This window comes from Columba livia, chromosome 8 (genome assembly GCF_036013475.1).
Source record: "Columba livia isolate bColLiv1 breed racing homer chromosome 8, bColLiv1.pat.W.v2, whole genome shotgun sequence".
In the NCBI taxonomy this organism is placed as follows: Eukaryota; Metazoa; Chordata; class Aves; order Columbiformes; family Columbidae; genus Columba; species Columba livia.
In genome coordinates this window covers 14,860,383-14,887,879 of record NC_088609.1, presented here as the reverse complement: position 1 = coordinate 14,887,879, position 27,497 = coordinate 14,860,383, and the positions used below count along the sequence as shown (strand labels likewise).

The window sequence follows — 27,497 nt, the reverse complement described above, 5'->3', positions numbered from 1 at the left end:
CTGGATAATCCCAAGTTGTGCGTGATGCTTCTGTGGCTCTGTTCCCTACTAAAGCAGGCACGATGCCCCTCTTACAGTGTCCTGGGGTACCCCTAGATGCTACTTGACAGCTAAGTACAATACTTAACACAACAACAACAACATATAAAAATGCACTTCCACTCTCTTCTGGGCTGCTCTGGCATCAAGTGAGCCAGGTGATCACCCTACTCCTCCTCCTCTCCTGCCTGCGGGCTGGGGTAAGATGGGTGGTCCCCCAACATACACTTTTTTCCTCCTCCCTGAAAACACTTGTGTGCACTCAGGAGTACTGTAATGTAAAAAGGGTAGCAGGCAAATGCATCCTGAATCTCTGAATCACTAAGAAAAAGCAGCTAGCTTTGTTTTGTTTTTATTTTTGTTTTAGTAAAAACAGACTTCCCACACTAACGTTTGGAACTTACACGTGGCACAGAGGGGGATCAGCTCCAGTTGATATGAGCCTGGAAGAAGAGAGGGAGGAAATAACTTAATTGCTTTAGACTTCAGTTCAGCTGGAGTTGAGAGCAAAGAATCAGTGTCCCTTTTTTGGAATTCAGAAAGAAGGTCGTGTTCTGGGTGAGGATAGATCCTCTGCAGATTTTCTGGAGGTACTGTATGGAGCGCTGTGGGGCATCCACAAAACAGGTGGCTTTATATTTAAAATACTAACTCTGCTGTCAGTGACAAGAAGCTGTGTTGCTGTCTTGGAAGTATTACTGCACTTAGAGCATACTGTGTTATAAACAGCATGTTCCTGTCTTTTTTGCTAAGGGGGAGAAATAAGAAATGTGAGGCTTCTGGGCTAAACGTAATCATGGCTGGAGAGTATGTGTGTGTGTGGTGGAGGGTTGTTTTGACACTTAGTGCTGTAAAATAGGGCTTAGAAGATAAAAAAAAAAAAAGTAATTGAGTAAATGGGGTGTTATATCAAATTTGGGGACTTTGTCTCTAAGACATTTGTAGTTTCAGCCTATCTGTCCCTGGCCACTGAAGATCAGTAGATGGGTTGAAAACCAGGGGGAGTTAAGTGGGAGGGAGATGAAGTGTACAAAAAACTGCTGATCTGTCTGTTCCTGGCTAATTTGAACCAGACCCTCCAGGGAATGGGAGGACGTTCCCACCTGGAATTCAGATTTTGTGTTGAATGTAGCTAAAACTAAAGATCTGGTAAGGACAGCGCAGCTCCGGTATCCTGCAATGAAAGGCTAAATCACAGTCTGTCTCTGCGTCTCTCCTGTCAGTTCAGCATGCTCGCTTTTGGCATCTCTCATGGATCTCAAAAACTGTTGACAAAAAGCAACAGGAGATTGTTGTTGGTTTTTTCCCCCCCCGCCCCATCTTTATATTCAGACTATAGCTGCTTCCTCTTTCCTACTCACATTTTCCCATATGGTGACTTTGGAAAATTCCTCTCCGATTTCATTGGGAAGTGCAGGAAACTCTTGTTGGTAGAGGGTTGCCTATTACTCTCACTCATTCTGCTGCTCACATCTGGAAAGGATCTGGTTTGGAAAGGGGATAGTCGCTCTGAGCTCAGTGTGTGTAAGGGGCATGGCATGAGCCAAGGCAGCCTGTGGGGGCAAGAGAAATGTTCTTCTCCATTCATCTGATTTCTGACAGCAAAGGTGAGTTTTTCAGCACTTTACTTTTTTTTTTTTTCCTTAAAGCTGGATTATCAGACAACATCCAGCAGCCTGCCTTTCAGCTGCAACTTTTAGAAAGGATATTCAGTGTAAGTAACAAACTTAGTTAACCTGTTGATGTTGGAGGAGAGGATGTTTTTCTGTCGGGGGGTGTGTGTGCTGTGAGAATGCATGTAGAGAAAAACAGAGAGGTGAGATATTTTGAACATGATGCTGTTGTTTATTGAGGTAACTGAGATGCAGACGGTAACTCCTGAAAGTTCAGCTTGCTTCTTGAGACTGTGCCTTTTGTAGCACTCTGCCTCTGGTGCTGTGTGGCAGCAAAGTGCAGAAATCAGTGATGGTTCTGTCTGGACTCAGAAAGATGCAGCCACAGAAACCCCTGGGCTGGTTGCAGTGCAGCGGCATCCTTCGGTGGAAGGACCTGACCCAAAGCCCACTAAAGCAGCAGAACAGGACTCTTTCTGGTGGGTTCTGAGCTACTCCTGTAGTAAGATTTCTTAGTAAGGCTTTGGATCAGGCCCATGGGAATGAGTTTAAATGGAACAAGTTACTTCAAACTTTCTTTGAACTAAAAGAAAATAAAAATCTTGCCTGGGTTTACTGCCTGCGTTCCAGATGCAAGCAGATGTTGCTGTATCCAAAGTGTCTCCCTGTGGCACCAGAGCAGCGTTCACTTCAAAGGCATTGTAGCAGAGGTATGCATATTGATGACAATGGGGTGAGATCGCCTCGAAAACGTTAGTGTGCAATAGATACAATACTTCATGTTGACTTTTAAACATCTTTTCAGCTATATATGTGGAAAAGTCAACATGTCACAAATCCATAGAGCCCAGTACCAAACATGAGGTAACTGTGTGCTATGGGAGCAGTGTTGGTGTTGTCACAGCAGGGCTGGCTGTCACCTGCATATAAGAGGGTTTTTTTTAGTTTCTTTTGTAAGTATCTATAAGAGTAAGCTGATATATAGGAAGAAATATTGTTAGAGATCTGATATATCATACTTTCTGAGTTTTCTTTAAGATTTTTACAATATCTTCTGAGAGTAGGTCACCAAATACTAAGGATTTAACTAATCCACCTTTGGCATGCTCATATGGCCAATTTTGATCTCAATATCTAGCTGCCATATAAGGAACACCCTCTGATCTCTGGAATGTTTGATAAAAGAGATTAATTCCATTATATTCAGCTTTTACAGATATGAAAGCAGTGGAATAGTGCAATGGGGGGAAGAGGGATCAAGTAAACAATGTTAAATGCTTAAAATCACTCAGCATGTTGGTAGCAAAGACCAGGACCAGGACCATCCGTGTCTCAGGGTGATCTGTCCTGCAGTTCCACCTTCCCCCATTTCTTCAAGTGTAAATCAGTGTTTAAAGAAATTATTTAAGGTTTTCATGACTGTGACTAAGAACAGGATCTCTCCAATACTTCCCAAGCACGCAAAGTCTGTTAAGAGCCCCAGAGAGAGTTTCAGCTCATGCAAAGCAGCAAAGCCCCATGGATGTAAAGGGAGACGTGCCAGTTCTGACTGACAGCTGCCAGTCTGGCTCTGGGAGGTTCTTGTTTCTGGTGCAAAGAAGGAACCTGGGCTGGCAGAGGTGAGCAAAGTACTTATTTCGTATTAAGGTCATTAATCCCTTGTGCTTTTTCACCTTAAAAGATCAGCCTAAATAATAATTTCTCATCACTGTCAAACACTTCTGTGAGGAATAGTTGAAAATAAAAAAAGACCAACCATTCCCAGCTCTTACTGCAAGTAATTATATAAGAAACATGAGAAGGGCAACAAATGAGACTGAAGGTGCTGGCTGAGGGCCAGCTGGCCGGTCCAGGAGATATTCAACTTCTGTTTGAATTATTTTAACCTGCTGCCAGAAAGATAAAAGCTGAACCTCAGCCAGGCCTGCAAGGTTCAGATCAGCACTGTCCAAAATCAATAGGAAGCCCATTTTCTTTTCAGTAGCCATGAGATTTTGTTATTGTTCAATGTACGTGAAGCAGCCCCTCCCAGAGGCATCCTGACCCGTGGGTCACCCTTTTCCAGCACACCTTGTTTATTTTAACAGGAAGAGTTTCTCCCCTATGCAAAACTGCTGGGAACTGCAAGTCCAACAGTTACATAGAAATAACATTGCATAACCTTCTCTATAAATATTCGGGATGGTCTGGCGTTTCTCAATAGGAAAACAGCAATAAATAACCGAGGGAACCGGGGACGGTGCGGGGGATTGCTGCCAGGCCGCCTGCTGCAGCCGGGGACCCGCTGGCTGGTCGGGCCGGAGGGGCAGCTCCAGGCCGGCGGCCCGGGTCTCATCCCGGTCCCCAGACCGCCATCGAAGGCCGCGAAGCACTCAGGGAAAGCGGGAACGCGGCTGGGCTGGCGCCTCGGGCTCCTGGGGCAGGAGATGAGCGGGGGGCTCAGCTCATGCGGGCCGGTTCGCCCCCTCCCGCGGGCCCTGACCGCCGCCGTGCTCTGGGCTTGCAGGGGCGATGCCAGCCGGGGGCCGAGCGCTGCTGGCGCTGGGGCTCCTGGCGCTGGGCTGTGCCGCCGCTCGCCCGCCTCCCGCCGACAACGACTTCCCCGAGCGGCGGCGCCCGCCCGGGCCGGCCCCCGCCTGCCCCCGCGACTGCGGCTGCACCCAGGAGGGCGTCGTGGACTGCGGTGGCATCGACCTGAAGGAGTTCCCGCTCCTGCTGCCGGAGCTGACCAACCACCTCTCCCTGCAGGTAAGGGACCGAGTCCGGCTCCCACACGTCTCCCCGGCCGCCCCCCGGGTGTCCCGGGCCGCGGGGCCGTGTCCTTCCCTTCGCCTGGGCCCGGCTCCCTCCCGCGGCCTTCGGAGGCTCCTCGGCCTCACGTTGGAAGCAGGAGGCGAGGCGGGCCCAGCGCTCCCGCTCGGCTCTCGCACCTGCTTATCGGCATAAGTTCTCTTCCCCACACACCCAGGGAGGAAAAAAGACAAGAAATTTTACTCCTTATTCTCTTCTCAGCTCTCGGGGAAAAAAAATTGTCCAAAGTAATAATTAGTGTTTCTGGTGAAGGTGCAGCCTACAGCTTCTGCACAAGGCACCAGAGTCTTCTCTGTAGTGACCAATGACAGAACCCAAAGGAATGTCAGGAAGATGTGCCAGGGGAGGTTTAGGTCAGACATTAGGAAAAGGTTCTTCCCCCAGAGGGTGGTGGAGCACTGGAACAGGCTCCCCAGGGAGGTGTCACGGCCCCAAGCCTGACAGTGTTCAAGAAGAGACTGGACAACACCCTCAGACACGTGGTGTGAACTGTGGGGTTGTCCTATGCAGGGACGGCAGTTGGACTCTATGATCCTTGTGGGTCCCTTCCAGCTCAGGACATTCTATGACTGTATGTTTTTGAGGTATCTTTGAAAAGCTAGCTTAGTTCATTAAAGAGAAAATTTCTAGCAGCGCTACACGTTAGTTAAAGCATTGTAAACACAACATACCAATCCTGAGACAGACCCCACCAGTGTCCCCCAGACCTGCCTCCCTGCAGCCCCCTCCCCACGGCACAGGGACCCAGCACGGAGCAGAGTCCATCACTGTGAGTGCCATCGCCCGCGACATCCTGACGGGGTGGCCGTACCTCCTCTGAGCAGTGGCGTTTCCAGGCTTTTCCCTCGCGCTTCTTTGGCCTTTAACCAACTGCTTTTTGTTTATTGCTCCCATTTGTCCATTCTGTTCAATGGATAAATTGCAGATTTTGTTCAGAGCTTTCTATCCAAGTGAGCAGAGTTAGAAAGAACTGTAACGTAAGCTGTCACCTTCCTCAGCAGATCTGCCCCAGGCGTGTGCTAGCCGTGGCTTCTGCCGCTGCTGCCAAAAGGAAAGAAGCTTTTTGGAGCAACAGCTGTCACTTTCTGTGTATTGGCCTGGCTTCCAGCACAGTGGGTCTCGACTGGTCCTCTGGATGCTGATACACTGGAATCACTCATTAACAGTCTAAAATGTTCGTTAGGATGTTAACAAGAGTCTGATGGCAGTCACCCCTGACAGTAAAACCAGAGAAAGTGAGCCCAGTTTGACTCTCCTGTTTCTAAAACAACACATAAATAACAGAAGTAATAAATCTGGAAATCCACAGTGCCAACCTTGTAGCAAATGCTTTGCTGCAGCTATGAGGTTTGGCGGTGGCAGATGGATTATGGGCCTTGCCAGATGTAATCACATTCTGTATGCTACCAGTGCATAAACCGGATATTTCTGGAGATGAGCATAAGCTGCAGAACTTGCTTCAGGCCTTCGAATGCTGCTGGGTTTGGATGTCTTGGTTTTGAGTTCTGGGCTTGAATCATTATGGAGAGAAGTCTGTTGACAATGATTTGTCATGGTGGGTTCATCTCCAAATTTTATTGGAGTTCACAGTCTGGGTTTATTGGGATCCTTCTGGGATCACATTGCTGATGATTAATACTCTCCATTTTCTTAGAATAACCAGATAGAAGAAATCTTCCCAGGAGAGCTCGCCCGTCTTTACAGACTGGAAACTCTCAATTTGCAAAACAACAGGCTGACTTCAAAAGGTAGGCCAGCAGAGCTGTTGAGTGGGCAGAGCCTATGGCTCCACAACACCAGTTTATGCACTGAAACCAGTGACTGCTGATCAGGAAAGGCACAAGAACCGATGGACTGGCTTGGCTGGAGTGGTTAGCTATGAGCCTCCCTCCTTTGGCCATCACACAGGTCTTGGAGGCACTTTATCATTTGAAACACAATACTCAGTGTATAAGAATGCAGCTTTACTGAACCAGTGGAGGAGGCCTGGCAGCAGCTCTGCGTGCTGTGCCGTGAGATCGTCTCGTCCAGGAAACTCCCTCTGGTCCCACAGGCGCATCAGTGCAATGCACTTGAGAACCAGGAATGTCTACATGCTGAATGATTTCCTTCTGACTGACCCTGTTTCTTAATCCACTTTTTTGGTTCAGTCTAGTCAGTCAGTGCGGTTTAGTCCTGTTCAGTCCTTGTCTAGTAATATAACATATTACAAATAAAGCAACTTCTGCCCTTCTTCTAAAACCGTTTTGATTTTTGTAGGCAGGTTTTGCTTGCTAAATCATATGCTTATTAGAGAAACTTGACAAGGAGTTAGTAAGGAAAGCCAAAGAAGAAACAGAGAAGTTGGAGTAAATAGTGAGAGGAGGATATGCAATACAAAAGATGTAATTGTTCTTAACTTGTGTGTCACAATACAAAAGATGTAATGCTTGTTAACTTGTGTGTCACCTGGTTGGTCTGATGCTGCTGCTGTCCTTATCCAGTGACATAGAACAACCTTTCCTGAGAATGTGGGCATGTTATGCGTGGGACTCAAAACATGTCACTCTTGCATAGCACAGGGAAGGTTGTGCTTGATAGATTCAGACATTATTACTTTTGGAGCTTGATGTTTCTTTCACAAGCTTCAGTGCAGCCCTGAGTTTCCAACATGTTTTGACATGGGAAAAAGCTTCACTTTTGACTTATGGTTATCTAAGTGCCAGGTGAAAATGTTATTTGTAGCCTTTCCATCATGACAGCAGTCGTGCTTGTGTGATCAGCTGGATGTGGAGTGATTCAGCTGAAAATTAATACTTACTGGGGGAGGTAAGCTCCGAGTTGGATCAGCTCTCTGAGCTGGTTACTGTGTGGACATCTGGGTTGTGGGGGAGCAGAACAAGGAAGGGTTGTGACTTGCAGATAGTGGTGTTATTTTGGCAACATCATGGTCATAGATCAGATGGATCTGATCATTAAATAACCTCTGGTTATATCCTTCCAAGAAAAACGATTTGCAGATTCATGAGCAAATGACAAAAGAAACTTCTCAGATAGCATGGGTGCTGCAAGCACCGGTAATCAGCCGTACAGCGAATCTGCACAGCTCTGTACCTGACCCTTCCCAGTGGGGTTGGCTACAAGTCTTGCATGCTTAGGATTTCTAGTAGTCTGCCATTGCTCTTAACAGTCTGTGTTGTTTTTGGGGGGAGTTGTTCGTGTGGTTGGTTGTGTTTTTTTTTAATTAAACAAGCAAACAAAACCAAAACCCAGAAAGAAAACAATAGGTCTGAGTCAGATTGTTTCAGTGGTAATGAAAAATATTTAAATCACACATCAAAAATATTATCTGAGAGAGAAAGCTGCCCTCTGGTATTTTCACTCAGGCAATAAGGTGACAGTATCACTGATTAGTTATTCCTGTTTTTAAGGGTTGCCAGAGGAAGCATTTGAGCATCTGGAGAACCTGAATTACCTGTACCTGGCAAACAACAAGGTAAGAGGCTCACAAGGTCTTCAGAGTTCTTTGCTAATTGGGTTCTGAAAGTTAAACAAGCAAGTCTTCAATTATTTTAAAATATGTATCCTACCTAAGTAAAATTGTGCTAAAGTGATATTCTAATGCAGGTTCATCTAAGGTCAAGACAATCAGTTAGTATGCTAAAAAATTAGAGGGTACACATGCCCGTCTATTTTGAACACTTATTTATTTGTGTGACTGATGAGAAAAGTTTCTCTTATGTGTGTCAGGAGGTACAGAGGGCCCCCGCATTTATAAATTACCACTGTCTTCAGCAGGCTTTGGATCAGCTGCTTGCAGGTTTGGTAGCTGTCTGTATGCAGATAAGCAGTGGGATAACAATGTAAAATGCTGCATATGACACCAGTTGAAAAATTTGTGAACAAATGCATCCAAATACTGGTGTTTAGGCCATCAAGATCTGTAGAAAGCTATCCAGTTTTGCCTAACTCCCATTCTTACTGGGTTTGATATGGGGGGATACCCACACACAGGGAAATTGAGCAGGTAATGAATTTATTGTTTTAGCTGCGGTAGGAGCTGAATTTCTTCTTTAATGGAGAAGATCCTAGGTGCTTTCCTAGCAATGACCCAAGCTGGATGTCGTGACAGAAGCACATCTTTCATGCCAAGGCTAGGGAATGAAATAACTTTTCACGTATCCTTATATCTGTGTGGTTCCCATTATGGCTTTCTTTTACCCCAGTAATTGTCTACAAATATTTGCTACAGATGAAACTGGGATGCCACAGAAAAATATAAGGTAATACCTCAGGGAGAGCTTCTTTTGTCTACAAAATCCCTGCCTTTCCATCATTCCCTCCCTCTCCCCCCACTCTCTCTCTCTCTGCATGTCTGTATATATATTTTGTTATCCTCTTAAAATCTGTGACCTTTTGGTGTTTTGTTTATGTTCATGTGGCCACATCCGGGTTTCAGTCAGGCCAAGACAAATCCAGAATCACTCCATAGATTTCTGTATGGAGTGACTGAGAATAGAACCTATTCCTTAGTACAGTAACATTGTGTTCTTTTCTCCCTTTCAAGCACCATTTCCATATAACAATCTTGGCAGTTAATAACTCCATAAAAAGGAACAAGCCAGACTGTGACTAATATTCCAGAAGTTTGCACTCCAATTTTCCCTCTGTGACAAAACAAAAGTGTTTGGTTTTTCTGGCTTAACTGCAGAGAGAAAAGGATCCCGAAAGAAAATGCAAACATCAGCGAATGTCAGAACTAGTTACAGTGAGAAGTTATGGACCCACAAAAATAACACATTTCTTTATAAATCACAAGCCAGGACAAACCAGATTGGCTTCAAACTGCATCCACTCTGCAGCAGGAAGCACTGCGGATCAAGTAACTGTGGTGTCTGGAGGAGAGCAGGGATTTGCTGGTAGTTTGCTCCGGGTTTTATGGATTATCTTAATGCTGCTTTATCTTCAGTTGCGATCCCATCAGGTGTAACTAAATTCTTTTTCGTCAAACTAGCATAGTTGATCAGAAAAAAGAAATTTCATAATAAGGTAAAAGCCTTTTGTGGCTTATGAGTAGCATGTACTTCAAGTAACTAACGGATGCTGTAGTTAGTTTCCTTTAAAATTTTTCACCACAATCTCGTGATTTGTATCTACCCCGTGGTATCCCCAATAAGCCTTGTTAATAACTGAGATCTCTCCCACCAAACTGGAGACCAGGTCCTGAGCTGTCATTATTTTTTACTATAAGCTGGTGACTTTGGTGTCAGATCTTACTATTTCCCAGTATCCCCAAAGTGATATGAGATTCACCTGGATCCAGTTCTTTTGTTTACATCAAAGTTCTTCTGTTTACATTCTGTTTACATGTTCCAAAACTGGTAATAACTTGTGTATAATCCTTTGGAGTTCATTGGTTAATTCATGAGTTAACAGTAAAGAAACACCGTCTACCCTATGGCAAGGAAAATCCAGCAGTAAAGCTGCAAGAAAATTGCAGTTGGGGAAATGCAGATTGCTACTTACTAGGCAACATACTACACAAAGCTACTCAGTCAACTTTATTTTTGCTGACAGTTACAACAATCCAGTGTTAATCCTTCAAGCAGCCAACCAGTGGAGATCAATTAGTCTCATGACTAAGTGCTGAAATGCCAAAGCAAAGTTCTGAGCAAGTGAAAACTCTTTTTGGATGAAACTTCTCTTTCTCTTTGCTCTTTGTTGTGGTTCTGGTGGCTTTCATTTCACATATCTGAGCCATGCCCTTTGTTTTGTAGAAACATTATGACCTAATAGACTGTGTTTCAGGAGAAGAACTTTAATGTGCCAGTGTGTATGAAAGTGATTAAGTCTCTTTCCTGTGTCTGAATTCTAAATATTATGTCACGGTAGAGACTTGCTTCTTTCTGAGGCACTGTCAGACCTTCCTAGTCAGAGATCAACTTCACTGAGATCGTATCTCCCAGGTCAGGAGGTGACAGATTACTGGTAAAGCCAAGAGCAGTACTGTGGCAACTGTAGTAATACGTAAAATACCTGTTTCCACTGCTTATGTGTTCTCTGGAAACACTGATAGGAGTGCAATCTGTGGGAAAGATCTTTCTTGTGTTTGTGAGCATTAAACATTTAAGACAGTTTAAGGATGGAGGTTTTGGCACAGATGAAAAGGAAAAACAGTAAATAATGTAAATAATGTACTTTCACCTTTTGAAAAATAGGACTGGATTGTGAGTTGAGTAACTTGCAAGTTCATGGATATAGTCCATCAACTCACACTTGACAAACCAGTAGAGAGAGATCTAGACACCCTTCAGGTAAATAGGGAGTTTAAGACTTGGGTTAGACAGTTCTTCAGTAAAGTATTTATTCTCTCACACATTTTAAAAGTATTTTTTGTTTTACATTATGATTAACAACCAATTGCACTTTTATTGTAACAGAAATTTGAAAAAATATGTTTTCTCATCATATGAGGCTTGCTGTACCTAGCTGGCTGGAAGGACTAGGTCCTCTTCACACAACAGTGCTGGGAGGAAGAAACTTTACAGATTCAAAGAATTTCAAGATTGAAGGCAGATCTCTTCCATTGTCCAGGGTTTCCCATCCTCATCTCAAAGCTTTAGGTGAAAAATACTTCAGTAACTCCCTGGAAAAGCTGTTCTCTCCAGAGCCTTTCAGAGTCTACACAAAATATTTTAAGAGTAGTCTCTTTAGTACTGTAGTTAACATCTGTAACCATGGTGATTGCACCTGCCTGTGGCAATTCAGTATTATTCTGCTTGCATACTCAAGGATCTTATGTACTACAACACCATGTTAACAATTTGTTTCCCAAGGATTTAATCTTGATGCATAAATCTTCTGGGTTTATGCTTTCCAGAAGACTCTGTTGTGACCTGTATTCTTGCTTTCCGTCAGTGAACCTGCCTGCTCTATTATCTGGATGCTCTGTAAAACTGAGCTTTTCTAATCATTAGTTTTCACCCCACCAATTTTTGTTTAGATGCAAACGTTCCTAGCATTATTTTTTCCAAATCACTGATAGAAACAGCAATAGGCCAAGAGCAGAGCCATCAAATCCTAAACCTCTGGTCAACTGTAAAGTTTTGGAGGCAGGACCTTTCCGTAATTTATTTCTGATACATCACTTGTGTAATGAACAAAGTCTCCACTGTAGGTCTTTGCTTTGAAGTCTCATTTGATATTCCATCATTTGGCTCAGCAGCATCCCTGTCCTTTGGGAACCTGAATCCTCTGTTGAAAATATCATGGTAAATGGATGCAATATTGGAACAGACATATGAAGTGACACTTCCCCCCTCTCCCCAACATACTTTCATAAGTAAGTAGTAGGCCACTGTGAGGTGGGTGAGATTTTTTTGGCACAGCAGACTGAGGAATTAGGAACAATAATAAGCAACATGCTTGCTCTCTGAATAACAATTTCTTGATTTCTTCCACCAAAAAGAGACAGAACTCTTCCAACCAAAACAAACATTCACATATCTTGGAGCAAAAGTCGGTCTCCTTCCTGGAGGGACTAGTGAGTGAGGACAATTTGGTTTTGTTCATGCAATCTGCATTCGGATTCTTTTATTCTTGCCTGTTCAGAGAAAATAAATTTTCATGTGTTTTGTTGCTAGTCTAATACTTGGTTAAAACATTTGTTGCATTTAATTGGAATTCTATATATTTCTTTTACAGCTAACAGTGGCTCCAAAGTTCCTACCAAATACCTTGATCAGTGCAGATTTTGCAGCCAATTATCTCACTAAGATATATGGGCTCACCTTTGGACAGAAACCAAACTTGAGGTAAGGGATCAGGAAGTAAAACAATAATAGTGTTCTTCCACTGCTTGGAGCCAGCTGGTGAGTGATAAGAAATTATCTGACTAAACCATGTTATTGCCTACTTATGTTCTTTGGAAAGAAGCTGACTGTTTGTTATTCTCAGCATGAAAAATCAAATAATCTCTCAGACAAACACATTCCAAGGGCTTTTACTAGCTGCCAGCCACTTTGCGTAGATGAAAATTAAATTGTCTCCATTTTATTTGTGTATCAGTTATGAGTTGAAAGGAACAGCTTTGGTTTCCCAAAATGGAGTGAACTTTTTAAAAATCCCTAGGTTTATTATAGTGCATTCATTAAGGAAAGCAGAATCAGATTGAGAGTATGGTACTCAATGCAGTTGAGTATAACTCAAGAATATTAAAGTTAAGCACTTTAGCACCTTCAGAAGTGGTTCATACCCTCAGGTCTGTTTTCAAAGGTCTCTCTGCTGGTTTCAGGTTGTGATTTTCTCAGCTGGATCCAGTGCAGCACATTGGCCCATCTCAAATTGAGATGCACTCAGACCACCTCCTGTGAGATACGGTCTTTTCCAAAGGCATTTTGAGTGATCTGTACAGACACTACAGTGTCTCAGTCCTGCAAAGACATCTCAAATGCTGTTGGTAGCAATAACACATCCAAGTTTGGAAGTGGTTAATAATGGCCAACCTGGCTGAGTTCCTAGAGGCATCTTGTGATGAACTGAAGAACACTCAGTTCCCATTGAATTTGTTGAGAGCTGAAGCTACTCGGTACTTACGAGGCCTTTAGTCTCATAGGCTCTTGGTAGCTGAAAAGGCTGAGTCAGTCACTGATTTCTGGCAGTATCTCATCATTCAAGAAGGTGGATTTATACATCTGCTCTTCCTTAATCTGAGTTGCAGAAGCTGCTGTCTTTTGATTTCACATTAAAATTCTTGCACTCTTCTGAAGTGATTTTCACATTCTCCTGTACCAACATTAATTTTAATCAGAATAGTAACTGATTAATTTCCAAGATTGCTGATACAAAATCCTAACACATTTGTTTCAGTTGGTTTATTTGCCCCCAGCAGAGTTCATGATCTCAGACTGATTATTTGGAAAGCAAGGTTTTCAGAAAGGAAAATATTTGTGAGTGAAAAGTACAGCTGACTGTGCAGGGTGAACAATCTTTTCAGTGTGGCTCTGAACTCCCTGGAGTGTGTGATCACACAATTGAGCCTTTCCTTCCTTCCAGAAATATGTTGCCAAATTCTTTGCAACTGGTAGGGAATCCAAGACCAAGTTAAAAAAGCAAACTTTGACACTGTGCTCTTTTGTGGTTTTAACCTGGCTCTGCAGTTTCAGCTGCCTGCTGCATCTGGGGGTAAACACAGGAAAGCAAGGGGTAATTAAGTCAGTAAAATCTTGTAATTTCTTTGTTAAAAAGAAATCACATGAATGCATTTAGTAGTTAAGCCAACGAAAAGCAAGAGTAACTTCATAGGGTCAATTGTTTAATGCAGAATTAAAACCTGTGTAAGAAAGAACCAATCAATTTTTTAAAATCTGACTGGAGAAACTCTTCTGTGAATATTAAACATTAAAAGTAAGAAGGGCAAAGGAAAAATAAGAAACCCTCTTTATCTCAGTCCCAAAGGTTCATTAAAAACCAAAATTCTTCCAGATTGAATAAATCTGCTCTTTCTGTCAGTCCTCTATGCCTTTCTGAGTTCTAGGAGTAGGACAGAAACTCTTTCCCAGGGTATTTCCAGCATTCATGGAAGCAGGAGAGAGACAGCCCTTTCCTGAAATCTACAGGCTGATTTTTCAAGCCCAAGGAGCCCAGACTAAGTTCCAAGTAGAAGTTAAAATTGGGGGCATATCTGTTAGTCAGATATGAAATCTGACCCTGTTGGGTGAGGCCACCACACTGACATTCTTTGTTTTGAAGCACTGCACAATCCCAGACTTGCACTCAGGTTCTTGTGAAGCAGATAAGGCTGCTTGTGAAATTTGTATTCAAGCACAGGTTTGGATTTTGAATAGACCTAAATTTCAGACAGTGCTTGGAGCAGCCATTTGGTTTTTCATCATATATCCCTTGCTGAATTGAAGGGCTCATTTTAAAAACAAATCTGATTATCTCAAGGAAAGAAAAAAAGACTGAAATATAGTCTTTAAACAGCTTTCTCTCAGTAAACAAAAAACCCACCAGATCTCACTGTGTTTTATGTCATCTTTTTTTCTCCTTCCAACAGATCTGTGTATCTTCATAACAACAAACTTTCAGATGCTGGGTTACCTGATAATATGTTCAATGGCTCTAATAATGTGGAGATACTCATCATGTCCAGCAATTTCTTGAAGTATGTTCCAAAGAATCTCCCTCCAGCACTATATAAATTACACTTAAAGGTAACGACAGCAAGGTTTTTAATTTCTTTATGATTGTGACCAAGTACTGTGTTTGCGTGGGACCCAGACCACACAAACCGAGCCCTTTCAGTGCACTTGGCCGCCTTCGCAGGCCCATTGCAAGTCTCGTGTGCTGTATCCTCTGTAGTAGCTGCCTCCCATGTCCTTATGTTCATAAGTAACTGTGTTTTTGCAAAACACCAAAATGCTCACAGGGGACAAAAATCCTTTTCTGTGTTTTCACAGAAATGTATTGCAAAGACCTGCCTGGTAGAATTGTTGTTTCTTTCCTGCATATAATGATGTTAATGCATATTAGTACAAGAAGCTAGATCATTCTCCATGGCCATTCAGTGACTGGCTTCCCTGTTAAATTTGCCACTGATGCTGTTTTTGCTGACAGCTGCTTACCCGCTATGTCCTGGCTTTGCTCACTTACTCCTTTCACACAGACTACTGTTTCCTAGAGCCAGTGATTTTTGTTTGCTACTGAACTGGCAATTCAGACAACACAAAGAAAGTCTGGATCAGCAATTCTTCACTGCTACAGCTTCTCCAGCAATAGTGCAATAGCAGAAGTTGTGGTCTTAACTATTCTCCACATTTTTAATTCCATGTCATCTGATTTCGATAAAAACACTGTGTCATGTCTCTGCTAGAGACCTCAGCCTTGTTAACAATGGGAGAGCTGCAGTGGTGGGGAATCTTGGTTCCGCTTTTTCTTGGTGTTGACAGCTCCTTGGACGTGTGTAAACTGGAGCCTGTTATCAGCCCCCGGACTGAGGCAGCTCTGTGTTGCCTCCCAGCTTTCTTTTCCCTTGAAAGTTTTACCACTAATTCCCATTGAAGTCTTCTAGAAAACAGGCTTCTCCAGCTTGACGAAGAGGCAAACAGTCTGATCCTTTAAGTTGCTGAAATGTCCCTCCGAAGTGTGAAGTTACTAGTCCCCTGCATTTTATTGCCATTTATAAGTAATCATTATATCCCAAAGGGGTCTCTCAGGCTTTGAAGACTACACTTTGAACTCGTGTCCTTCCCTGATGGCACCAGTTGTGTTAAGGGCAGAAGAGTTGAAAAGAGAAATGAGCATTTTGTTTTCAAGTGCACTGCCTGTCAATAGCAACATTCACCTTGATATTTTGATTGGGAAAAAAATAGGACAATGGGAAATGAGAGTGAATAGTGGCCCACAAGGGACTGAAAGGTGTACGATGTGACACATCTGTTTTTTCATTATTCATTGAGAAACGCAGACAAATCTGTTTCTAGTGTTATCCGCTTATATTAGTTGGCACATAGATCCAGTCCAGTCTGTCCATTGGGTATGTATGGATTGTGGGAAGTTCAACAAATTCGGTGTCAATGTTTCATATATTCTTTTATGATTCCTACACTTCCTGTAGGGAATTTCTAAGTGGAATTTAATTTTGTATTTTCTTTGTGTCTGCTTGCCGACTACTCCAAAGCCATACAAAAGCAATAGGAGTAATTATTTTGGAGTGTCCATTGCAGGAACTGTACCATTTGGAATGACATTAATGCTGGAAGGATGGCTGGTTCCCAGCTTCCAAACTAGTTCTTCTTTATGGTGAAATCTGTCTTACAAAATCCAGAAATTTTGAGCAAACTCCAGAGGTAGTTGCCTAGATTACATTATATATTTTCACATAGGTGGAAAGGATTAAGAATACAAAATAAAACTGTCTGGTGGGGGAGGCAAATTCTGACTCCTTATCTGAAAAATTCCATGGGGAATCAATGAAAACAGGTTGTATTATTTCAGTTTAGTATTTGTATTTATTTCTTAAGCAGAATTTTGATGCCTCCTGAAATATCTTATGTCTAGCCCTTTTGAAGCTTAATTGCCTGGTGTTGGTTGAGCAGAACCTGGATGTCTTGTGTTGTTTCATGTGGAATAATGTGCATTGTGCTTTTGGTGGCTCTAGAACAACAAGCTAGAGAAGATTCCCAAAGGAGCCTTCAGTGAACTCACAGGTCTGCGGGAGCTGTATTTGCAGAATAACTACTTGACTAACGAAGGAATGGACAACGAAACTTTCTGGTGAGACTGAGATCTGTAGTTTGTACCTCTGCTTATGTCTGTCTCTTTCTTCTGGTACAGTAATATTTCTACTGAAAAAAGTACAGCTTAGAAGGTACATTTATTAAAGGCTGCACAATGTTATGCATTTCTCTGCTAAGTCTATATGAGAAGACGTAGATGCTGCCATTCAAAAGGGCTGGGTGAGTGGTTTGAATTCACACTGCAGAAGACTTTCATACAAAATAACTCGGCACTGAACATCAGAATGCACCACTCTCTGATTGCCACAGACCCAGTCACCCCAGGGAAAAGGGCCACCTAGAACCATGTTGAAAGATGGTCTCTTTCAGTCAAAAGCGAGGTTACTTGGGATTTTCCAGTTTCAAGGGCAGTTCACTGGAAGTTAAAGCCAGACCTTCTTCTTCACTGAAGCCACTTCTGTGTTTCTGTGAAGGTGACCTGAAAGCAGACGCAGGGCTGTGAATTCGTCTGGCACAGCTGTACCCCAGTGCAGATGGATTGCCAGGGTAGGGGAGGATGCAGTGGTGCTGCTCAATAGGCAGATGGCTGCAAACTGGTGCAACAGAAGTTGCCTTTGGCTCTCCAAAATTTAGCCTGGGATTAGGTCTTCAAAAAGTTAACATTTTTGTCTCTGCTTGCACTGAGTGCTGCCCTTGTTCTACCTGAAAATCCATATAGCATAATCTGTCCTGCCCATAATTTAATTCTGTAAACTTTTCTGATCTCCAGACATGAAAATGTGTCAAACAGCGCTTTCCTTTTCTGCATCCCACTCCCTGAGACCTCCCTTAGTAATCTACCATAGCTGTGCTGTGTCTGCCTCCAGGTCCTGTGGGACATATCATTTCTGGTCAGATTTTGATGAACGGAGTACAGTGGCTATAGCTGAGGCACCACTCACAGTTGGCAGAGGAGGTGGATATTGTTCCTTTCTCCATGCTACTGCCTGTAAAGCACAGCACAGTGCTGTTGAGATGTACCTAAGAGTGTATTTGCTCATTCAGAGCGTGCTTGGATAGCTGTGAATACAGTGTAGTAGCCAGTGAGTAATGTCTGTAGTGAGTTAGTTCTTGTATTTCCTGAAAACTTTCTAGTCATCTGCAGTGGTTTATGTAGTGCCATGCAGATTTAAAGTCTCATTTGAACTGAGAAACTGACTGGGAATACAAGGGAATAGAGGGCTTCTCAGTTCTGGCGTATAGTACCATTGATCCACATCCAGTTGGTATAAGTGGCTGGTCTGAGGATTTATTTTAGCTTCAACTGAGTCCATGGAATCCAGATTCAGTAGCTTACACAAAGCAGCTCTAGTCCTGACTCACTTCCATAATGCTAGAGGGTCAGGAGAAGTTCGCTACCTTAGCCTAGGACACTGATTTAGCATTTCTGCTTTTCATAAGAGTGGTATTTCATAATCTAAAAAGCAGGCCTCCTTTTCTGTTTCAATATACACTTTCAGAGAGACAGAAATTACTTATGCTCATGCTATGTTTCTGTTTTCTAATGGTGCTCCCATGGCATCTTTCTTGTGGTATTAATTCACTGAAATTGCTCACATGTTGCTACCTGTGGTGTCAAATGAGAGAGCAACAGACTGCAAAACCAATCTCGGGTCTCAGCCCGGTGATGGTGTCTGGGGACTCCAGCAGGTTGTCTTGCTGGTGTGGCTGGGGAGCAACGGCAGCGCCCAGTCCTAGCCCCTAAGGGCAGTATGGGAGCCCCTTGTTTTGCTGTCCTCATCAGTCATATCATGAGACAAAAAAGGGCAGTAACTGGAGCTGCGCTGGGGAGAAAGACTCTAAAGCAAAGATTATAAAATCATAGGGGAAGTTGGTTGTTATTTCAATTTGCAGAATCTAAATGGAGAGTGTTTTTTTTCCTGCTTTCCCAAGGAAATTGTCTAGTCTTGAATACCTGGATTTGTCCAGCAATAACCTCTCAGAAATCCCAAGTGGTTTACCTCGAAACATTGTCCTCCTCCACCTGGAGAAGAATGCAATTAAGGTGATTGGCAGAGATGTCTTGACCCAAATTAAGAACCTGGAGTACCTTCTGCTCCACAATAACAAATTAAAAGCCCGAGGTATTCACCCATTAGCCTTCCAGGGCTTAAAGAAGCTGCATACTGTCCACCTGTACAACAACATGCTGGAAAGGATTCCCAGCGGGCTGCCCCGACGAGTGAAAACGCTTATGATCCTTCATAACCAGATCTCTGAGATTAACAGGAATGACTTTGCTACCACTTATTTCCTTGAAGAGCTGAACCTGAGCTACAATAAGCTCAGAAGTCCCCAGATCCATCGGGAGGCCTTCCGTAAACTGAGGCAACTAAAGTCCTTGGATCTTTCTGGAAACAATCTCAACACTGTGCCCTATGGCTTTCCAAAGAACTTACAGATTCTGAAGCTGAAGGAGAACGAGATAAGCATGATCCCAAAAGGGACTTTGTCCGGGATGACAAAGCTGCGGGAACTGTATTTGAGCAACAATAAACTGAAAGTAAATTCCATTTATTCAAGAGCATGGAGAGAACTCAGCAGTCTCCAGGTAGAAACATCACGTTCTCTAATTGTGTTAGTAACGCTGATGTCCATGTCTGTCTGCCTAAGACAATTTGTGTAGGATCAAGACTAGATGTGCTTTGTTCATGTTTTGGGCTTGCGTTGTAAATGCTACACCTTCTGTTTCTAGAGCAGAAATCATGTGCTGTTGTGCCAGAGGTGGGAACCTCCCACTGCTGACCAGAGTGTGGTCCCCTGTGTGCTGCTAATTCTGGGAAATGTAGATACATCTTTGCTTCTGAAACCTAATAATGTCCTATGTTTTCAGATAAACATTAGTGAATGTTGTCATTAAAACTGAAATTATGCATTTCAAATAGCTTGTCTCCCGAAAGATTTGAAATCGGCTCTGAAGAGAGACAGCAGGAGGAAGGAATGCATAAACAAAAACACTCTTAATTCTCAAAGCCCCCACATCAGCTTATAGCCAGACAGGCCAAGCTGTAGGATTTAGCAGCTCAGCTGGCTCAGGCACCTGGATAGCAGCTAGGAGGCCTGGATTCAATCAGCAGTCTTCTCATTTGTTTAATTGTTGGAGAAAGTTAAACACAAACCATAAGGCAGGGAGGAACAGTCACAATTGTGCTGTGCAAAATGACCTTTCAGAATTGTTACACTGGCTGAAGGATTTGTCTCCATTTCCTTTTAGGCAGCAACCTGTTTCCTGAATAAAGGTGTCACCTGTGTCATGTGGCAGCCATTGATGGTGCAGATGGTCAGGCCACTGCACAGGCAAAGTCTGTACATCTCAGCACAGATCAGGGTTGAGGAACATGGAGCGTGTGTCCCACTGGCCCCCAGTGTTTTTTCAGACAGTTCAAACACTTATCTGTGTGAACATTTCTATTCCTGGTGTTTCTGGGAATAAACAATAGCTTGTTTTTCAGTTAACAGAAATCAGCAGTGCAGCAACAGTATGTGTAGCGCTGCTGGTTTGCATCAGCTGCAGGTTGGGTCCATGGCTTTATTATTACATTTTGCATGTTTGGTGCCTCAGTTAGATGTATTTATTTATGAATGTGTGTGTGCACACATGTATGTGCCAATATATCTAAGATGAAAAGTAGTCTGGACGGAAGATGCTGTTGAGAATTATAGATTGGCACATCAGTGGTACCTACCCCACAGTAAACACTGTTCACATTAAACAAGGCTAAGGTAATAGCACATACATAAAATTCTGTTAGACTAATGGTGCATTTTTGGCTGTTGCTTCTTTTCTGAAGCAGTGTTACTACTTGTTAGTTATTTCCATGATAGTACACATGAATCTTTTTTATCATTAAGGGTTTAACTGTGCAATTGGTTTATGAGTTGGTGCACTGCAGTAGATTTGACAAATAACCATCACATAAGATCCTGATCGTGTATGTACTCAGCATACATTTCAGTCTGCACTGTTTCCATGGAAATCACTGAACACTATCTGCAATTGCAAAGCTAGACATTTACATAACTGTTAGCCAGACTGGGATTACGTGGGGAATAAAACCACTGAAAACCTGACAATCATTTGCAGAAGTGTGGCTCTGAAGAGTGTCTGACTAGTATGTCAGCTTGGTGCCATGAAAATGCTGCAGTACAGGATAACAAAACACTTATTTTCATCCATTTCCTTGCTTTAAATTCATCTGAGAAATGATCATGGCCTTTAGTTCTGATATCTTCATACCTTGGTCCATGTTAGGATATTTCCAGGTGTTTTTATGTGTAACTCTAAGTTATGTAGCCTTAGCTAGTGAAGTGTTTGCAGTAGCAGCCTCCAAGGAATTCCCACGCATGTCTGAAACCTAGTCTGCTTTTAATTCACTCTAAGCAGGCATGGGCTAAAGCTTGCGGACAGAGACAAAGAAAACATCATGATGTCTCACGTGAGATCATGATGCTAAATGATTGTCTAAGAGAGCAGAATTGTTGTGGCCACACTTACCTTGATGCAAATTAGAGGCAGATTAAATTAGTTTATGCTACAGTAAATATCACTTCAGTTTTCCACCACGAACTCCAACTGAGCCTTTCCGCATGGCTGACGATTTACAGTTTCTCCTGCACACACGGTATTTGCCATTTTCCTGACCTCACCAGAGGGAGAGGTTCTGAAGCAGCCTCACCAAAGTACACTGTGAAAAATAGAGCCCATTTCCAGATGATTTTCAGACGTTATGAATCCTGGATAAGCTTTGCATAAACATCTCACTTCTGCACTGTTACAATGTTAAGTTTTTTTATGAGCGCATACACATATATTTGTGTTTTTATGGACTTATATGTGGGTGTATATATAAAAACCCAATAGATAAACTTCCAAAAGGGGAGGTGTGTATACAGCCATCCTTTGGAAGCTTATTTGCTGTCAAACTTCGATCTCTTTTTGGACTGCGGCTAATATTTAAATATTATCATTTATTTGACCCCTTGTTGTCTCTTCTTGCAGTCACTAGACATGGCCGGCAACCAGCTGACTTCTGTCCCGTCAGGCCTGCCAGAATCTCTAGAGTATCTGTATCTTCAGAACAACAAGATCACAATGGTTTCAGAGAATGCTTTTGAATCCACACCCAAAATAAAGGGGATTTACCTCAGGTAAGATCCAGTTTCCACTTCTACACACTAGAGTTTTTTCTTCTTTATCCACTTTATAATTGCTTACTTTTTAGAAAGTATTTAAATCTCTAACTTCCCAAACAAGCAACTTTGGTTTATAGTAATGTATGATAAAACTATGTTCACCTGCTCAGAAAAGACATGGATACACATAATATGCTCTTCGTCTTTGGAGAGTTTGTCCTTTCTGTGCTTATTAGAGTGGCTCAGGCATGTTAGAAATTCTGGGAAAGTCATGTTTAACATTATGTCATGTTTCAATATTCAGCTGTGAACTAGAAGTTTACAGTGCACTTGTAGGACTACAGCTTTGTCTGTGCCTGGTAGCCCTGGATTTTGACAAAATGCCCCTCTAGTGAGGCATGTATGAATTTGTGCACATTCCCTTAAGAGTTTTGTCTAAAACAGATGACAAGTTACAAGTGTGACAGGTATGCAACTAAGTTCAGAAGCTTCTCTGTTTTTTTCCTACTCTGTCAGCTGGATGAGGACTTTGTTTTTGTAGGTGACAGATACTGACCTTTTTACACATAATGTAAACTCACAGTAATGTAACTGAAGTAAGTGGAGATTTGTACCACAAGAAGTGAAGCAAGAATCTGGGCAAGTATAATATATTCAGTTTTAATCTGATTGAACATTACTGAACATTTCTTAGAAGTGATTTATGAACCCCTACAGAATATTTGGTTAAGCTGATCCCATGGATGTGTTCAAAAAGCCTAGGCTGCCTGCTGTGCAGACTAAATATGGCTTTATTTTGCCTGTATGCAACTAAGCTGCTCTTTAGTTCTGAATCATACCTTTTTGGATGAATGATTCCATACTAAGCAAATAAAATTGAGAAGTCTGGTGTAAATTAGAGCAGTCTGTCTATTCAGCGGCTCACATATATGAGATTTTAGTGAATGCTTGGACACAAACCAGAAACCACATACCACATTCTATACTTGTATATAAAGAGGAAAAAAAGGAATTTGCAAAACTGTTTTATTAACATATTTAGGAGACAACTCCACCCAAGCTAAATTGTATTTCTTAATGGGAGGCCATTAGTCAGTGCAATGCTGTGAAGCAACAATATACATCTGGAATTTTAGACAGATATATTTTAAGCATGTTTGAGAGTAACAGGCCAAGCAGCATATGTGAAAGGTTCCTAAATTGCAGATTAGTTTATTTATATTCTTGGAAGCACAAATAACAGATGAAAAATTATTGCACGTTCCTTTGTTTCTAAAGGGATACTTTGTACTGGTATTTTGAGTTTTGTGGGAGAAAAATTAAACTATCAAGGGATGGCACAGAATCTCATGAAAAAATGTTAGACTTTGAAGTGTGGGCTATGGAGCAGATGCCTTTCCGCTCTAGGAAGGAAAAAAGCAGAATACTGAGAAGAATTCGTGGGGGAGGAATTCCAATATTATGATTTTTTTCCTTGCAGAATACAGTTATAGAAGGGGGAAGAGGGGCTGGGGCGGTTTTTTAAAAAGTTTTTTGAAAGCTTGGTCAGTGAACTTGAAATCATCGGGAGATACTTAATATTTCGCAGTATTTTCCTGCAAGGTTCTTTGTGAGGACACAGAGTTCTGTGAGCAAACTTTGTTCAGTCACCACACTTGCCTGCTGGCGAAGCAGGACCTGCATTCCCTTCCTTTCTCCATCCAGAGGAGTCAGAACTCTGAGAATGCTGCTGTGGGTCAGTGTAAAGTTAGAGTAACTTGGGTCAGTGTAAAGTTTGAGTAACTACGGAATGTTTTCCCTCTAGTCTTCTCATTTCTGTGTTGGATATAAAATTGGGTTGATCTTAACAGGAAGGCCTTTTTGTTTGTTTAAAGGTTTAATAAGATTGCAGTTGGAGCACTGAAGGAAAGTATCTTCCAAAACCTAAAGCACTTACAGGTACTGGATATTGAAGGGAACCTTGAATTCAGCAACAGTTCAAAGAATAAGGATGACTCAGAAGAGGAGGAGGAAGTGGAAGATGAGGAAGAGGAAGAAGAACTAAGATAAAACGTGAACTCGCACAAGCACATCATGTGGGAGGTAACGGCTGTAGTTTAGTGAAATCAAGGACCCAGTTCTCAGACTCTTGTATAAATAATTCCAATTTGCAAGTATGATTGGAACATAACGAGTAGATATCTGAGCCCTAGACTCAAAGACTTTCACTAAAACATGACTGGGAATTACAGAATCAAAAAGGGTTGAAAATACATTATTTTTAAAATGAAACAGTTAGTATATATCTGTGTTTTATCAGGGGCAGTGGACTGTTCACAGTGGCTTCTACTTACAGCCACAGCAGACACAATAAGTAAACATGGAAGTTATTATTTACTAGTTCTGATAGCAAAAATTGAAAAGTTATTTCATGATATTTTTAAGCAACTAGTTTGAAAGGAAAGCAAACTGTGAAGCTTACTGATGCAGAAAATGTGAGCTGAAAATGGATTAAAAAACGAGACAAATTAAAGGAAGATAGACCTACCAGTGTCTGTTACACATGGCATTGAGATTATGACTTCTATCTCAAGCAGTCCTTAAATCACTGACCACTTGGAGTGGGAAGATAATGCTGTACTTGGCATATTTGTTCTGGAATATTTATTTCGGGCCACTTTTGGAAATGATGTTCCAGGACTGGATTGGTACCTAGCCCAGGGCAGCCTGTGCTTTTGTTACAGATAAGTCTTGGTGAGGGTTCGTTGCTCCATTCATCCAGATTCACTGAAGGGCCTCTGGCCAGTTGTGGGTTGTGACTGCTGCTGACTTTGATTCCACGCTGATAATCTTGAAATTAAGATTTTAAGTATTCCATAAACAATCTGGACAGCCACACAGTCTCTCTAGTTTAACCTCTTTTCAACTGCAAAAGAAAAGATGAAGGGACAGTGTTGTTGAAGAATGTGCATTTTTCCGTAAGAAAAATAGGGATCTGCTTTATACATCTCTTAAGTGTTTTATGTTCAAAGATGATGAGTTTCAAGACACTACTTTCCACTTTTAGAGAGCTAAGCTCTACAACTTGAAAAAAAAAATGTTTAGTTTTGTTCGTAATCAACATTTTCTCGTGGAGAACAACACAAGGAGGTTCTAACAATAGTGCTAATACACTGAAAAGATGATGGGACTTGAAAAGTGCAAAAGCTACTTGGAAAGTAAAGCTATAGAACTCCTGGAAGCTTTCTGAGAGAAGAAATTATTTATGTCTACAGACTTAGAGCACATGTAACTTCCAAATCAACGCATCTCTGGTTTGGTTTGGGGCACGTGTGACATGTCAGCATGTACTAAGTTTAGCATATTCTGAATTATGTGCTCCATTATGTAACTGATTTTGTTTTTCTGATGTTTTTCAGGAAAGCATATGGAAAATTACGTATATATCTATATGTATATATCTCTAAAGATATACAGAGAACACTTAGCAAAACGTGCAATGAATCACACAGAAACTGTCATGGCACTGGGCCAGGCTCATGGAAGACAGTGTGCTACAGTGTCCTATTCAGGGAGAGACCCTGAATGCCTTTCCAAAGCTTCCAAATCATCTTATACAAGACCGAGGATCACAAGGGATTGCTCTGGAACTCACAAAAGCTGGCTTTTGTTTCTTCTGTTTCTCTTCCTTCACTGTTTCCATCTGTAATAACAATATGGGACTGTTTTGAACATGTGCCTTCAAATGCTGTTTTTGTCACTGCATTTTAAGTGAACCAAGTATATGCTTCTTTTCTTTTCCTCCAACCCCAAAGAAGCTGTTGTTGATCAGGGAAGATGGATATTTGCAGTAGTTTCATGTGTGGAACAGTATATGAGGCATTTTGGTCATCAAGCAGCAGTAAGAATTCTGGATGCAACTATTCCTCTGTTATAACAATGTGTATATTTGGATGTGAAAAACAAAGTAAGGCTGGATCCCATAGTATTTTATCTCTACTGCCAAAGCCTGCAGTATATGCCTCTTTTAGAAAGGTTGTAAGATAAAACAATTGCTATTGTGAATATAGATATATAAAAGCTATATGTCTGCCTTCAAGAGCTTGGCTAAAGTTTCTGTCTTGCTCTTGTTTGCCCATGTGGCAGTTGTGTGAATGTCTCGGAAGGTGTGTCCAGAAGACTGAGTAACAGGGTGCAGTTTCATACAACTGATAGAATTTTTCACATATTGTGTATCATTCACATGAAGAGTCAGAAGTGAGACTTATGAAGAAAAGGAGATCAGTGAGTGTGCGGTGTCTTAGGAGAAAACTGTTAAGGGTCAAGAGAAATTTCTTTGTTTAGTTCAAGTCTGGAGACAGTGCCTCACCTATTTTATGGTGTTAAGTATTCTCAGGTCTTGTTGGAATAATGGAAAATAAGGAAAACAAGGACAAGACAACCTGCATGGCAAGCTACCTATTTGATTATGGTGTCCTTCATCTGAGTTAGCTAATCTGCTTGAGGAAACAGTCTTTTATTTTGAGGGTTTCTGATAGAACACGTGTTATTTTGCATACTGCATTCCAGGATTTACTTGGAAACACATTTGGCTGAATTTTTCACCAGCTGTTTTTCCTGATGGAGAAGTTCTAGTTCTGCACTGTCCGTTTGGGTTCCCGTAGCACACAACAGTAATTTCAAGCTGCTATTTCTTACCTTAGACAATTCAACAGGATTATGAATCACAGAAGGAAAGATTGCTTCCTGAAAAAAAATAAAAGCTTGACCCTAAAAATTGCCAAACCCCCCCTTATTTTTGAATATTAACTATACAGCTGAGCCACAAAATAGCCTTCCAAATGACTTCCTGGATAGATTTCAGTGTAAAATGTTTACAGAATATAGATCAAAACAATTAGCTATCTTCAGCAAACCGCAGTGGAAATTTTGCCATTCTTTGCTGAAACAAATCAATTTATTATACTCCCGGACAAGCTGAGAATATGCAGATTTGTGCAGTTTTATGGAGAACTGTTCAATTACCTTTTAACTTCGGTCCCTTACACTGCAATTCTGTGAGAAGTTAAGTGTCCCTTTGAATCCCTTGAGAGTCGAATGTGGTGAATGATGGACTGAAGGTACATTTTTAGCACCTTGTAGAATCGGGCCCAAAAATTCAGGATGATGGGTGCACTGTTAAACTTCTTAAATCAAGCATCAGCCTTTGCCAAAGGAGACCCACCTACAGTGAAAGGAGAATATCTCATAGACCAGTAGAGTTAAGAAACCCTTTTCCAAGTTTATTTCAAAGCAGTTGCACACTGAATCTGTCCTTTAAAGAGGACAATGTTTCCCAGCAGAAAAAAAGAAGATACCCCTTCTCCCCAACAAAAGCCTTAGTGCCCCCCCGCAAGAGGAATGTCTTTTGATTGTAATGTAAGAGATCAATGAGGCAGAATCACAGGCTTGATTCCTCGTTTATCTGGTATCATCAGCTTCAATGACATTGGACATAAAATTGTCAAACGAAAATGGTAGTTTGTTTCTTTCTTTCAAAGGAATAAAAGCTCCATGAGAGATGATGAGGAAGAGTGAGGAGTCCACAGGACTAAGCCCACATATTGTTCTTGGCTGTGGGTGGCACCTGTAATCCCAAGGTCCAGCCCAGACCTGGAATGGAGCA

The 27,497-nt window shown here is 41.9% G+C and overlaps 1 protein-coding gene across 3 annotated transcripts; it reads left to right on the top strand.

Moving 5' to 3' along the window:
* The first annotated feature begins 318 nt into the window (after positions 1–318).
* PODN (podocan) lies at positions 319–27,346 on the top strand. Of its 3 annotated transcripts, XM_065072151.1 has the most exons (12): positions 319–629; positions 1,689–1,753; positions 4,159–4,400; positions 6,118–6,211; positions 7,874–7,938; positions 12,147–12,256; positions 14,500–14,656; positions 16,603–16,718; positions 18,614–19,271; positions 21,720–21,868; positions 23,728–23,935; positions 25,252–27,346. In XM_065072151.1, exons 3-11 carry the CDS (start codon positions 4,164–4,166, stop codon positions 23,900–23,902), a joined length of 1,761 nt encoding a protein of 586 aa, XP_064928223.1. In that variant the 5' UTR covers positions 319–629; positions 1,689–1,753; positions 4,159–4,163; the 3' UTR covers positions 23,903–23,935; positions 25,252–27,346. The 3 variants fall into 3 exon arrangements, with proteins under 3 accessions (XP_064928223.1, XP_064928224.1, XP_064928222.1); XM_065072152.1 differs by lacking the exon at positions 1,689–1,753; XM_065072150.1 differs by lacking the exons at positions 319–629; positions 1,689–1,753 and adding an exon at positions 651–1,646.
* Positions 27,347–27,497: the final 151 nt, after the last annotated feature.